Source organism: Malania oleifera, chromosome 1, assembly GCF_029873635.1.
Source record: "Malania oleifera isolate guangnan ecotype guangnan chromosome 1, ASM2987363v1, whole genome shotgun sequence".
In the NCBI taxonomy this organism is placed as follows: Eukaryota; Viridiplantae; Streptophyta; class Magnoliopsida; order Santalales; family Ximeniaceae; genus Malania; species Malania oleifera.
This window is the reverse complement of record NC_080417.1, coordinates 19,567,892-19,582,283: the sequence shown is the minus strand read 5'-3', so window position 1 is coordinate 19,582,283 and position 14,392 is coordinate 19,567,892. Positions and strand designations below refer to the sequence as shown.

Genomic DNA, 14,392 nt, shown 5'->3' with positions numbered 1-14,392 from the left:
TAAGTCCCCACTATCATCTATGCAAATCAAAGGTACAAATTTAACTTAAATCCTAAAATGATAAAGAATTCGAGTGACTGAACCTTGGCGTTGAAAATGCCTTAGTCGACCGAACAGTTGGAAAGTCAAAATGTTGACCTGACTTTGGGCGACCAAACTTATTTGAACTAAACGTCCATGGTTGACCGAAGCCAAGTCTTGACATTTTCCAACAACTTGAGCACCTAAACTTCACGTTCAAAATACCTTCGGGCGACCAAACATGCAAGTTCGGCAGACTGAACTTGAGACCAAGCGACCGAACCTCGAACATATTGAAAAATCACCTTGGTCAGCAAACCAAATCCTCATTCAGGCACCTGAACTTCAAAAGTAGCTTTTTTGTATGAGAGTGTTTGAGCAACCGAACTATATATGACTCGATCGACCGAAACTCTCGAGTTGGCCAAAATTTTATTGCGGTTAATTGGGGTTAAACTGGGTTAATTTTTTAAACTCAATTAAAAACAATTCTAACAATTTCCTTGGTGTCCCCAACGGTTATAATTTTGGCCATGTCTATATATATATATATATGAGCTCATTTTCAAAATTAAGATATGACTAGGGATTTAATTAGCAAATATTTTCTCTGAATTTTTTGAGAGGCCTTCTTCATACTCCAAGCCAAAATACTTCTCCTTTACTTATTCTTTTGCAAAATCTTGTTGAGTGAGATTATCTTGAGAGTACCGACAATCCCTTACACAAGCTATACTCTCTTTGTTTTGATTGAGTGTTGATTTTTTTGTGAGAGCAAGTTATAAATTTTTTCCATTGATTTTTAATCCATAAATTCATTTGTGGGGAAAATTTTGAGAGCTTGTGAGTCTTTGCACTATTATTGCAAGACTCTTGAGCTTATTGTATTGTGTTCTTGTATAAAACATTTTTGCAAGCTTGGATTGCTAATATCTCTTGCAATTGATTGCTTAGTGACATTACATTGAGTGGTATTGCACATATTTGCACTGAGCTTATAGTTCTTATCTGATTGATGTGCATTGATTATACTATACTAAATCAGTACATAGTCTGCTTAGTTGATAGGCATTTGAATTATACATAAAATTTCATACTTATTGATTGTATTCCAAGCGTGGCCTGAGGGGGTTTGATTTAACTCGGAAGGATCAGTTGTTAGGACTTTCTCTGCCCCGCAAGAAGAGTGTGTAAAGGTTGAGGTCAACCTTGTGAATTTGACCTGATTGTAATGGGTGCCGCTCCACCCGTTAAGTGAGCTGTAGTGGAATCCTCACGCTTGCCAATTAGAGGCGGGGACATAGGCAGTATTGGCCGAATCCCGATAACATATCTAATGTTAGTTTTATTTTCCGCAATTTACTTTCTGCACATGTATGTTTATATTTATTGTTTGAATATTTGATTTGGTTTGCAATTACAAAGAAAGACCCTAAGTTTGTGTAATACTAGTCTTGAAATTTGAACCAAATTTAGGAGGAATTTTTAAATACCCAATTCACTCCCTCTTAGGAATACACCAATTCCAACAATTAGTATCAGAATCTCGTGACATTGACTTAGATGTTTTTGTTAAAGATTGAGATGACTCACATTGGTGTATCTCTGTCTTGGGAATACACAAATTCCAACAATTGGTATCAGAATCTTGTGGCATTGACTGAAACGTTTTCTACTGCAAGCATCCTTCCGTAATTTGAACATAACTTTTTCTATATGACTTCAAATCGAACGTGTTTGATATCAACAAAATATTAAGATAAAATCTCACAAATTTCACGTTGGACACTTTTTAAAATAAGGAGTGTTTAATAGATAAAAGTACTCATTAATGCGACGGAAGAAACATGAAGGCTTGTTTTTTTTTTTTTTTCAAACTTGTTTTCGAAAAGTTTTTTCAAGAAAATTTTATGTGCCCTAAGGTCAATCTAAGGTCAAGTTTGAGTTTCAAATTAAATCATGAGATGTATGCACAATTAAACCTAATTAATTATTACAACCTAAAAAAAATAGTCTTCAAGCTTACTCTCCTAATTCTCATGGAATACGCCGATTGGTGCAAGCTTGAAGTGTGTTTACGGCTTCCATTTTGCATCCTTCACTTGTGCTTCCAGAATTATAACTTGTATATTCACTAAGTGTACAAGTGAGATATTATTGTTTGACATAATTAAAATAAGAATCGGACTCAAAAAGTTAACACATGTCAAATAAATTTAAAAAAAAAATAAATAGAGACCCATTGGATTGACTAATTTCGTTACACACAAAATTAATGTAGCATTTGTATCAAACTCGGTTGATATTTTCATTTATGCCAGCTTGAATAGTCTTATTATTAATTTTTATTAAAAAAGTAGTGTAGATGGTGTACCTTTCGTTGAAGATTAAACATTGACCCCAACAAACGAGTCAATATAAATATATATATATATATATATATATATTTATATATATATAATTTTAAGTTGGAGTTATATTTTTTTAATAACCAGTACTTCACCAGTTGTGACCTGCACGGGTTACATCCAAGGCAATCTCACTACATCCAAAGCAATTCACGTGGGCAATGGGCACTCCCCGTAAGCCCCCAGATGCCGAGCATCCTTGTTAAGCTTCATTACCATTTACCAATCACCAACTCAAATACACTATATATATATATGAATGATGAAGATCAAAATTGCGCCAAGCTTATGAAGAAGCTATGCAGTCCCACCATCAAAGCCAACACAAACGAGTTAAATATGATTATCCTCTCTCAATAATTTTCATATAGGTGTCTTTAAGATTTAAAAATTCAAATATTCGTACAAAATAACTATTTGATCCCTGCATGTGCATTCTACCTAATATCATATTAATCATGATATTAAACCATGTCTTTAAAGACTCAAATCATTGAATGGAAATCTTAAAAAATTCAGTTAGTAAACATCCATGGACTATGTACATATTATTTATATAAATTAAGGAATACATAAAAACATAATGTTTAACAACAAGACGCGTAAAATTATTATTCGATCTAGAAAGCCGTGTTTGAATTTAATAACTGAATTAGAAGAATAATAAATAAAAATAGCGACCGGGTCAGCCATGATTAATCCCCACGACGTTAAAGGAGGGCTGGTCCTGGTTTTGGCGGGTTGTAGGTTTGGATCAAGTCTCCCTGCTTCATTCGCCTAGACCTTTCTAAGGAAGAAGGAGGTCTTCCTTAAAAGAGGAGCTACCTCTTTCCTTCGTCACTCGTTGATTAATACCATTGAGTGGCTTCGTTCTTGAACTCCTCTAATCAGTTATCGGGCCATGTACGCTTCTGCCCAGCAAGACTATGGAAAATTCGAGCCGCAGGGGTACCCTGCAGCCGCCGGCGGCCCTCTGAGCTACCCTACGGCTCCGGATCAGCCACACCCACCACCCTACATCTCTTCCACGGCCGTCGCCACACGGTGGTCTACCGGCCTCTGCCACTGTTGCGATGATCCTGCCAACTGCTTCATTACTTGCTTCTGCCCTTGCGTCACCTTTGGCCAAATTGCCGAGATAGTCAATCAAGGTTCCACTGGTAAGTCTATCCCAACTTCGTATGCATGCGAGTCTTTTGTGCGATGAAATTCATGACAAGGAACTTCTTCGTTTCGCTTATACAATTCTCCCTGTTGAGCTTTTTATTTATTTTTATTTTATTATTAGTATTATTTTTTCAATTAAGGGAACTGCCTGGGAATTAAGGCATTTGATGAATTAAATTGGTTATAATTTTGGGCAGCTTGTGGGGTAAGCGGTACAATCTATGGGCTGCTGGGTCTGACGGGCTTCCCCTGCTTGTACTCGTGCTTCTATCGCTCCAGATTGAGAGGGCAGTACGACTTGGTAGAGGCACCCTGCGCCGATTGCTTGGTTCACTTGTGCTGCGAGCCCTGTTCGCTTTGTCAAGAGTACAGGGAGCTCAAGAACAGGGGCTTCGATATGGGAATTGGTAAGTAATTCAACTCTGCTTCATTTATCTACAACTAATTAGATCCGGCTGGGCTCCTCTGTTCTGGTGGGTGCTCTGCTCCTCTGCCCCTCCTCCCAGCTTCTTCTGGCACGAAGTTTATGTTATTTAAACGCAATAGTTTAGATTCAAACGCACCGCCTCAAAATAATCCGTCGTCGGTTTATCATAGCCTCTAGAACCTCAGAATACCAATAATAGAATATAATTGTCCCTGGCCAAAAAACCTTATGGGCAGCCGTACAGGATAACAAGCCTGTCCCTTTTATTCTTCTTGGTTAGCAAATTCTTATGTCAATTGGATAATCTTCTGAAATTTTGAACTTAATTAGATTGGAACATGGCATTCTGCTCGTCATAGATGACCAAAACCAAGTGTAAAATGCATGCGATATGAAAAGAATAATGGGTCTAAGAGGGTGTTTGGGAAGCGAGAAATTGCTTTTTATGGATGTAAGTAATAGGCCTGTCAGAAAATTGATCCATTCAATTCCAAGGCCGTTAATGGTGTCACACAATCACAAGAACACATTTACGTGGTTCCGTTCAAAAATTGACCTACATTCACGGTAGAAACTCATATTCGGAGATACTATATTAAATCCGGTGGAAATAAATACAAGTACACATATTTACCCTTTCTTGTTTTACCAATCTCTTCTGGAAATCAGCTCAAGAATGACCCAAGAAAGCCCCTCTTCAAACCTGCGAAGAACCCTAGGCTTCTTCCTATCCTTCTCCCTAATTTCCCTAAAAGAAACCTTCTCAAGAAACAGATATGTGCATTACCTTTCCTTACCCTTGCGTGAACCTCTGCTGGAGGTTGGAGATCCCCCCAACACCGAACCTCCGCTGCCGTCTCCTTTTCTCAAGCGCTTGCTAAAGAAAACCCTTCACTTGCGGCTGCTGAAGAAAACCAGGCTACAGGTGCTCTCTCGCATAAGTGAAGGGTCTTGGGTTCTCCAAACAAGAAGTCTCGGCTGCCCCTCCAATCTGTTCTGAAAACTACAAGCAAAATAGAAAAATAATACCCCTCCCGTCCCTCTGCTGTATTGATTTCTATTTACAAAAAAATGAAAGGCAAATTACATCCATGTGCCTCCGCTAACAAAAGTGAAAACACACATCCGCTGGATCTCTCCTGATATGGATGGCTTGGATTGCTTTTCCTTCAAGCTTGACACTCCAACAATTCTCTACCTTGGCAAGCTTGTGACCATTGCACCTTCTTAGCATCTCCAATGGCAGTTCCTACAAAACAAACACTAGCAACTTCCAAAGTTAACGAAGTTTGTACAATGTTCAAAATTAGATTTAGATACTGCTTTAGTCATCATATCAGAAGGATTATCCTCTATTGGAATTTTCCTTACTTCTATTTCACCACTAAAAATAATATCTCTCACAAAATACAGCCTAACATCCTATCATAATAAACATGATTCATAGCCAAATGAATAGTATTTTGATTGTCACAATAAATTATAACGGTTCCACTATACATTCCTAACTCTAGACACAGTCCTTTTATCCAAATTGCCTCCTTAAAGGCTTTAGTCATGACAATATATTCAGCCTTTGTTGTAGACAAGGCTACCACCGACTGCATGTGTGATTTCCAACTAATAGCACTATCTAAAAAAGAAAAGACCATACCGGACAAAGACTTTCTGGTATCTAGATTTCCAGCATAATTAGAATCTACATATCCTTTTAACCCTATTTCACAATGCATATCCCTTTTTCCAAATATTAATCCTTACAATTTTGTTCCAGACAAGTATTGAAAAATTTGTTTCAAAGCATGCCAATGTGGTTTTCCAGATTTTCTCATAAATCTACTCACTTGACTTAATTACAACATAAGATAGATCAGGTCTAGAACATACCATATTATATATTACACTACCAACCATACTAGCATAAGGTATTCTATTCATAAACAGTGACTCGTTTTCAGTTTTAGGATACTGTTTTCTAGACAATTTAACATGTTGTGCAATAGGAATAGAAGTAAATTTAACATGAATCATTCCAAATCTTTTAAACACCTTTGAAATATAAGACTTTTAAGACAAGTAGAGAAGCTTTTTATTCATTTCTTTAGTTATTTCCATACCAATTATTCTTTTAACAGGTCCTAAGTCTTTCATTTCAAATTCAAATTTAAGCATGCGCTTAACTTGATTTAACATATCCAAGTCTCCACAAGCAACCAGCATGTTATCAACATATAATAGCAAATATATATGACATTTATCACATGATTTATAATAAACACAGGCATTATAATTGCTTCTACAGAAATCATTTTGAATCATGTAAGAATCAAATCGTTTATACCATTGTCTAGGCGATTGTTTCAACCCATATAAAGATTTCTTTAAACATACACGATTTTTATTCATTTTTGTATCAAAACCCTCAGGAGGTTGCATATAAACTATTTCTTCTAAAGTACCATGCAAGAAAGCAATTTTAACATCAAGTTGTTCCAAATGCAAGTCATGTTCAACAATTAAAGATAGTAGAATTCTAATTGAACCATGCCTCACAACAGGGGAAAATATTTCATTATAGTCTACCCCTTTCCTTTGTGTAAATCCCTTAGCCACTAACTTAGCTTTATACTTAGGTGGTTCAACTCTAGAGATTCCCTCTTTCTTCTTAAAGATCCACTTGGATCCTATGAGTTTCTGTTTTTCCGATCTAGGTACCATCACCCATTTCTTATTCTTGTTTAAAGACTTCATTTCTTCTTGCATTGTAAGAATCTATTTTTCAGTCTCTTTACTATCCACGGCCTCTATAAAAGTCTTAGGCTCCACCTCAATTTCTGTTTCAGCAACAGAAAGAGCAAAAGTTGTCATATTGGCTTCCCCATACCTTTAAGGAGGTCTTATGACTCTCCTCTCCATATCCCGTGCTAGAAGGTAGGTTTTACTTAATTTAGAGGTTTCTGTTTCTGAGTTTTGCTCCTTAAAATCTGCAACATCTATTTCTAAATGGCTATGAGAAGTGGAGGGTTGCTCCACCTCAAGCTGTAGGTCACTAGTATCAGAGTGCCTAACACTTTCATCTGAATTTTCTGTTTTTCCCTCCATTTTTGTTTCATTAAAAATTACATCTCTGCTAATAATACATTTTGTTTTCTAGGTTCTATAACCCAGAGCTTATAGCCTTTAACCCCCTCTAGGTATCCCACAAAGATGCATTTAATAGCCCCAGGCTCCAAATTTATCAGTTCTAATGTGGACATAGACTATGCACCCAAAAACTTTTAAACCCTGATAATTTGCAGGCTTACCCGACCAGATTTCTTGAGGGGTTTTAAAATTTAGAGCTATGGAATGACACCTATTAATAAAGGCATACAACAGTGGTCACCGCCTCTACCCAAAAGGTTTTAAGCAGACCTAAAGTGACTAACATGCATCTTACCCTTTCCAGAATAGTCCTATTCATCCTTTCAATTAGTCCATTATGTTGGGGAGTATCCCTAACAATCCTATGTCTAGCAATGCCCTCAACTTTACAAAATTCAGAAAATTCTTTTGACAAGTATTCTAATCCATTGTTTATTCTCAGTGTTTTAACTTTTCTGCCAACTTGAGTTTCAACTAAGGTTTTCCATTCTTTAAACTTTTCAAAAGTATCACTTTTATCTTTTAGAATATAAACTCATACTTTCCTAGAAAAGTCATCTATAATTGATAGAAAATACCTAGAACCACCATGAGAACTAGCTGTAGCAGGCCCCCATAAGTCTGAATGTATGTAATCAAGAGTCTATTTCGTGGTGTGAGTGGACTTCTTAAAACTAACCCTAGTAGACTTACCCAAGACACACTCTTCACAGAATAACAATTCCTCAAGTTTCCTATCCCCAAGCAGCCCCTGTTTCTCTAGCTCCTTTAGGCCTTGTTAGCTAACATGTCCTCGCCTTTTATGCCACAAGAAAACCTGATTTTCTACCATGTGATTGATAGGTGAAACCTCACCAATCATTGTCTTTCCTACTAAGGTGTACAACTCATTCTTTAGCACCCCTTTCATCACTACCAGTGAACCTCTACATACTCTTAGGCTACCTCCTTCGGACTTAAACGTGTGCCCTATCTTATCCAAGCTATTAAGAGAAATCAAGTTTCTCTTCAGCTCAGGTATGTACCTCACATCACTTAGCATTCTTTCAATCCCATCATGCATTAGAAGTCTCACAGTCCCAATACCCTTTATTTTACATGACTTATTGTTTCCTAGGATAACATGACCTCCTTCTAAGCATGTAAAAGACTCAAACTAGTTTTTCAATGGACACATGTGGATGGAACATCCTGAATCTAATATATATTCTTTTCCTGAATCTTTCTTAGAGATGTTCAACACTTCTGCACTATCATACCCATCTAAAACTACAACTGCCTTCCCCTTTGATTCAGAGGTGGTGGCATTGGCAACCTTCTTCCTTTTAGGGCAGTCCCTCTTAAAATTCCCTTCCTTGTGATAGGCAAAACACTTTAGTGCTTTACTTTTAGACTTTGATCTAGACCTCTTGTCTTTTCCTTTGTTGTCCCTCTTTTCAGACCTACCTCTCACATTTAGCTCTTCCCTTGACCATGATTTAGACTCAAACTTAGTGTGTAATTCCCTAGAGTGCAAAACAACTTGCACATCTTCTAAAGTCAACCTCTCTCTCCCATATATCATAGTTTTTTTAACATTTTCATATATGGAATCAAGAGAACTCAATAAAAGAATTGTCTGGTCTTCTTTATCTATACTAATATCAATATTAGTAAGATCCAAAAGAATTTTATTAAATTCATCTAAATGTTCATCAATAGATGTTCTGGGGGTCATTCTAAAGGTGTAGAGTCTAGTCTTCTTATGGAGTCTATTTGTTAGGGATTTTGTCATATACAAACTTTCTACTTTTGACCAAACTCTAGTTGTTGTATCCTCATTGGCAACCTCCCTAAGTACTTTGTCTCCTAGGGACAAGATAATGGCACTCTATGCCTTTCGGAGGATTTCGGGCTTCACTTTGTCAGTGGAGGGAAAACTTAGTTTCCCCTCTTGTGAAGTGGAATCTTCCTTCTTTTCTCCAAGAAGAGCCTCCTCAACCCCTGTTGTACCAAGATGGCACGTATTTTAATCCTCCATAAACCAAAGTCATTTTTTCCGGTGAATTTTTCTATTTCAAACCTAGCGGTCCCCATCACATAGTCAGGCTCTGATACCACTTGTTGTATGTATAAGCTGATTGCTAATACTAATTTTCAGATTTTAACCAATCATAAACAAACCACAATAATAGTATTATTTTATCTAAACATCAACCACAACCACACCTAAACGAAAACCTGTTTATTTCAATGTGTGCGTGTGTGCCAAGTCTGAACAAGAAAAATATTTTATTGACCAAATAAAATTTAGCAATGCCTCAATAAATTCAGTAAAATATAAACATGCCAATCACACAATCATAAGAACACATTTACGTGGTTCGGCCAAAAAATTGGCCTACATCCACGACAGAAACTCACTTTCGGAGATACTATATTAAATCCAGTGGAAATAAATACAAGTACACAAATTTACCCTTTCTTGTCTTACCAATATCCTTTGGAAATTAGCTCAAGAATGACCCAAGAAAGCCCCTCTTCACACCTGCGAAGAACCCTAGGCTTCTTCCTATTCTTCTCCCTAATTTCCCTAAAAACAACCCTCCCAAGAAACAAATCTGTGCATTAACTTCTCTTACCCTTGTGTGAACCTCCACTGGAGGTTGGAGATCCCCCCAATGCCAAACCTCCGCTACCGTCTCCTTCTCTCGAGCGCTTGCTGAAGAAAACCCTTCACTCGCCGCTACTGAAGAAAACCGAGCTGTAGGTGCTCTCTCGCATAGGTGAAGGGTCTCGGGTTCTCCAAACAAGAAGTCTCGGCTGCCCCTCCAATATGTTCTGAAAACTGCAAGCAAAACAAAAAAATAATACCCCTCCTGCCCCTCTGCTGTATTGATTTCTATTTACAAAAAAATAAAAGGAAAATTACATCCATGCCTCTTCACTAACAAAAGTGAAAACACACAGCCGCTGGATCTCTCCTGATATGTACAACTTGGATTGCTTTTCCCTTAAGCTTGACACTCCAACAATCATACTTTCCATTCAATTTTTATTTCATTTATTTCTTGTCACATACCACACATGATGTTAATGATTCTCCTCATTTGCTGGGTTATTCCCAAGCCTCGTGGATGATGTTGGTTGAGTGATCTTTAACCGTGCATATTTGCAACTTGCAAGGTATTGGGATACTATCCCGAAGCACTCACACTCCCAATAGTCAGCCTAAAGAAGTCACTCTCGCTATGTGGTTTGCTTGCGGTCGACCTACTCCATCTCCTTTATGGGGAAAGTCACCCTCGTTACATGGCTAGCATGTGGCTAATCTAACCTATTCATTTTCACATAGTTGGTACATTCCCCTCCCTTATCATGCCGTTAGCGGACATGGACAACCTAATCTCTCCCCATTTGGGGCAGGTGATCTTGTCACTTGGTCGTCATGTGACTAAGGTACATAGATAGTCTCATTGAATAAGAATAGAATATATGTGTTTAATCAAATATTGTAATTATGATAATTTTATCCCAAGCACAAAACATGTATGACCCATTTGGAACTTGAACAATATTAAGAAAATAAATAAGAAAAGAGGAAAGATTCTAATTTTTAATGTTTGACTATCAAGGAAGGTATGAAAGAAAACAAAATTATACCCAATCGGCGAACAAATTCTATTTTGCATATCCTTAACATTTGAGTTTTCTTAATTTTTAATTATATCAAACAATTTTTCATTTTAAATGGTATTTGGTATACCGAGAAAATATACTAAAAAATAAATTTCCTTCTTGTATTCCTTTTTTTTTTTTTGTTTTCTCAAATAAAATTCTTGATTCAAGTTGAGCCTTAAGTTACAAAAGAAAAAATTAGGATAATAGAAGCCAAATATATTATAAATATGAGTATGGTTAAGAAATATGAAAAAGAGAACAAAAATGGAAGAAACAGAAAATTGAGATTGCAATATGCAGGCGGATCGATAGCTTAATGCTAACAACCGAATCCATATGTTGTAAGATGTGACAATAGTTAGAACGTAAGAGCTAAGTCTATTACGTCAAAACTCTAAATATTACATTTGGTTCTTAGAATAGAATATAATAGAAATGAAAAATGAGTATTATAGATGGATATAATAAATAGTTTAAATAAAAATAATGGTATTTCAAAGCATATGATAATTTTTTTCAAAAAAAGTTACTAGAGTGAAGAAATTACTATAATTTGGGGCATAGAAATTTAATGAAATCAAGTTTAATAAATGTCTAGTACATAGAAACAGAATGAATTAGGTTAAATGAAATTAAATTTATCATTTCATCTCTACTCGTTCCCAATTCTAGTTTTCATCCCGTTCCATTTTCATTATGCAAACTAAACCTACCATTAATTTTATTGGAACGAAATGGAGTCACCCTCAATGAATTTAAAACATCACTTAATCTCTTCATGTTCTCCATCCTAATTTTCATCCCATTTCATTTCTTTTATTTCAATCGAAATATAAAGAATGAGTAATGGAGATAACTATTTGCAAATCTCAATGCTGGAATGATTAGTTTAATGCCACTGATCTCTTGGTTCAAAAAATATTAAGTTTTGCTCCATCATAATTTGCTCTCGAATTACAACATGCATCCTTTTCTTTTATTTATTTATTTGTTTTTGATAAAAGAGGGTGGCACCTCCTTTCTTAATTTTATTATTAACTCTCACTTATGACGGAGGAATACCATGGAAATAAAAGGACACTTGGGGCTTACATAATAACCAAATAAAAAACACCCTATGCATCAAACCAAACAAAAGAATAAAACAAACTTATACCAATATCGAAAGGAAACTAACTAAACATACCTCATATAAGTTGTACCTATTTTATCCAATTTATATAAACTTTTGATAACTCTAGGAAGTTGACTACTATTTTTTAACAAACTATTCGTCCCCATTACACCTTGTCGAGCCAACGCATCTGCCACTTTATTCCCTTCTCTATAGAAATAATATATAGAAAAATTTACTCCCTCCAATACACCAATTGCTCTCAAAAATCCCACAAATACCATAAAGAGCATTTACTGGATCTTATTCAATTTACTATAATATCCGAATTACATTTAATGTTAATACTGGTATGACCCAATCGTTTGCAAAATTTTATTCCTTCTATCACTGCTTTCAATTCAGCTTCATTATTAGAACAAAAATCAAAATATTTTGAAAAACCAAAAATAAAAGAACTTGTACAGTCTCTAAGGATGTCGCCACCACCCATCGGCCCTAGGTTCCCCAAGCTACTCCCATCCAAATTTAGTTTCAACCTCCCTTATCTCAATTTTAGCCATCTCACAACTTGTGCACATAACTTTATTCTTTTTATTCACAATCTATACCTCCAGATTCTTCGAAATTCGAACATCAACATTATTTAAATGAGTCATAACTCTCATGTTCTCACTCAAAACCTCCACCCAATTCTTAATGGACATCCACACATCAGTACTACTCTCTAATTTTCCCTCCATTCTAGTCACACATTTCCTTCTCCACAACCTCCAAATTACTAAACAAGGAATCAAACCCATCAATGTTCATATTGAGAGTATCTGAAAGCCCTATTAAATCACATTTAGACTCTTTCTTTCCAACTTTGGTGCCTGAGGAATGGTATACCTACCTCTACCGAAACCTGCCTCCATAATTCAATAGCAAGATCTCCCTTATTCAAAACATGCTCCACATCTTCTGATTGCTTCATCTCACAACAATCACATGCCGAAGCAAGTGATACCCCTACCCTTCTCACCTTTTTATCAACGTTTAAGCACTCAAAAGCATCTTTTTCTTTTAAATATTAATATATTTTTATACAAAACTATTTCATTCACATTCTATTTTATTATGTGAATCAATGGTAATATATAGATTGGGCGTCCTAAATTTGAATTTATTTTTATACAAAAGCTATTTCGTTCACATTCCTTGAATCAATGATCTACATTTTGAAATTTCACTGTATGGAGCCTACTCTACTCACCCAATAATAAAGTAGATCTCGCATTAGAATTTAGATACAAGTGGGAATGGTTCATACCACTATTGATTGAGAATATAAGTCTAATCTTGGATTTAAAGCCTCCAGTGCTTCAGCATGACTAATTTACTTTTCATCACTTGGGTTAGGGTTTGAGAGTAAAACCATTCTTGGGCACTCACCTAATAAAATGAAGCTCTTAGACTTTTCGCTAATCTGATTCCTTAACATGGTATATATCCAATTAAGCTCAATGACCTAGAGGTTTAGAATTCATTGCCTCCATTCTTTCTTACTGAATAAAAACTATTATGGGGAATTCATCTAATAAGCTTGGTACTTCATCTAATTGATAAGCTTAAGCTTGTGATGAAATCTCTATTTTCAGTGTCCTTTTCAGCTACTTCCATTCATCATATCTTGTTGATCAATGCTATTATTTGTATATACATAGTCATCCTAAGTCATTAATCTTTATGAACTTGCTAAATATATTGCTTTCCATCTCTTTATTAGCAGACAATATCTAAATATTAAGTTGATAAACTTTGAATGTATGCATGAAGGTTGGCAGGCTAACATGGACAGGCGAAACCGAGCAATAACACCAGCCCCTGTTGTGGGAGCCATGACTAGATGAATTAATGTTTGATTTCTCCACCGCCATTAAAACTGCTTGCATCTTTTTCATTCTACTTTTACTGTATTGAATTGTATTGTACTGTATTTGTATTCTTACTTGATGTTTATTTTTGCACAGTTGTAGCATAATTAATACTGTCAAATTTTGTGTGTATACACCCATAAACTTAAATTTTAGTTCTGTTGTCGGCTTGGCCTTCTAATTCTCCATTTAATTTTTTGAATTTCCCCCATATAATTTATAATTAATTGGAACAAGCATTCATCAGGGTGATGTGAATATATATTGTGCTTCAAATTCAATTGATTTAATGAAGTGAATAGTTTTTTTTTTCTTCCTAAAAGAGTTCAGATCGAATTGAAGCATCATCTGCATCATCCAACAATTATAAATAGAGAAACCAATTGAGTTGTGTGTATTTTTATTTTAATCAGATCTACCCTTGTGAAAATATTATTATTCCAGGTATAATTTTTTTGCCCTAAATTAAACCATCATGATTATTGAATGGGTTAAAATTTATAGTATCTACTACTCAATCAACTGGTGTAACAGC

At 35.7% G+C, this 14,392-nt stretch overlaps 1 protein-coding gene across 2 annotated transcripts; it reads left to right on the top strand.

Moving 5' to 3' along the window:
• The first annotated feature begins 2,706 nt into the window (after positions 1-2,706).
• Positions 2,707-14,038, top strand: LOC131150863 (cell number regulator 1-like). Of its 2 annotated transcripts, none has more exons than XM_058101907.1 (3): positions 2,707-3,589; positions 3,794-4,003; positions 13,760-14,038. In XM_058101907.1, exons 1-3 carry the CDS (start codon positions 3,331-3,333, stop codon positions 13,831-13,833), a joined length of 543 nt encoding a protein of 180 aa, XP_057957890.1. In that variant the 5' UTR covers positions 2,707-3,330; the 3' UTR covers positions 13,834-14,038. The 2 variants fall into 2 exon arrangements, with proteins under 2 accessions (XP_057957890.1, XP_057957897.1); XM_058101914.1 differs by having other exon boundaries at positions 3,147-3,589; positions 3,794-4,007; positions 13,768-14,038.
• Positions 14,039-14,392: the final 354 nt, after the last annotated feature.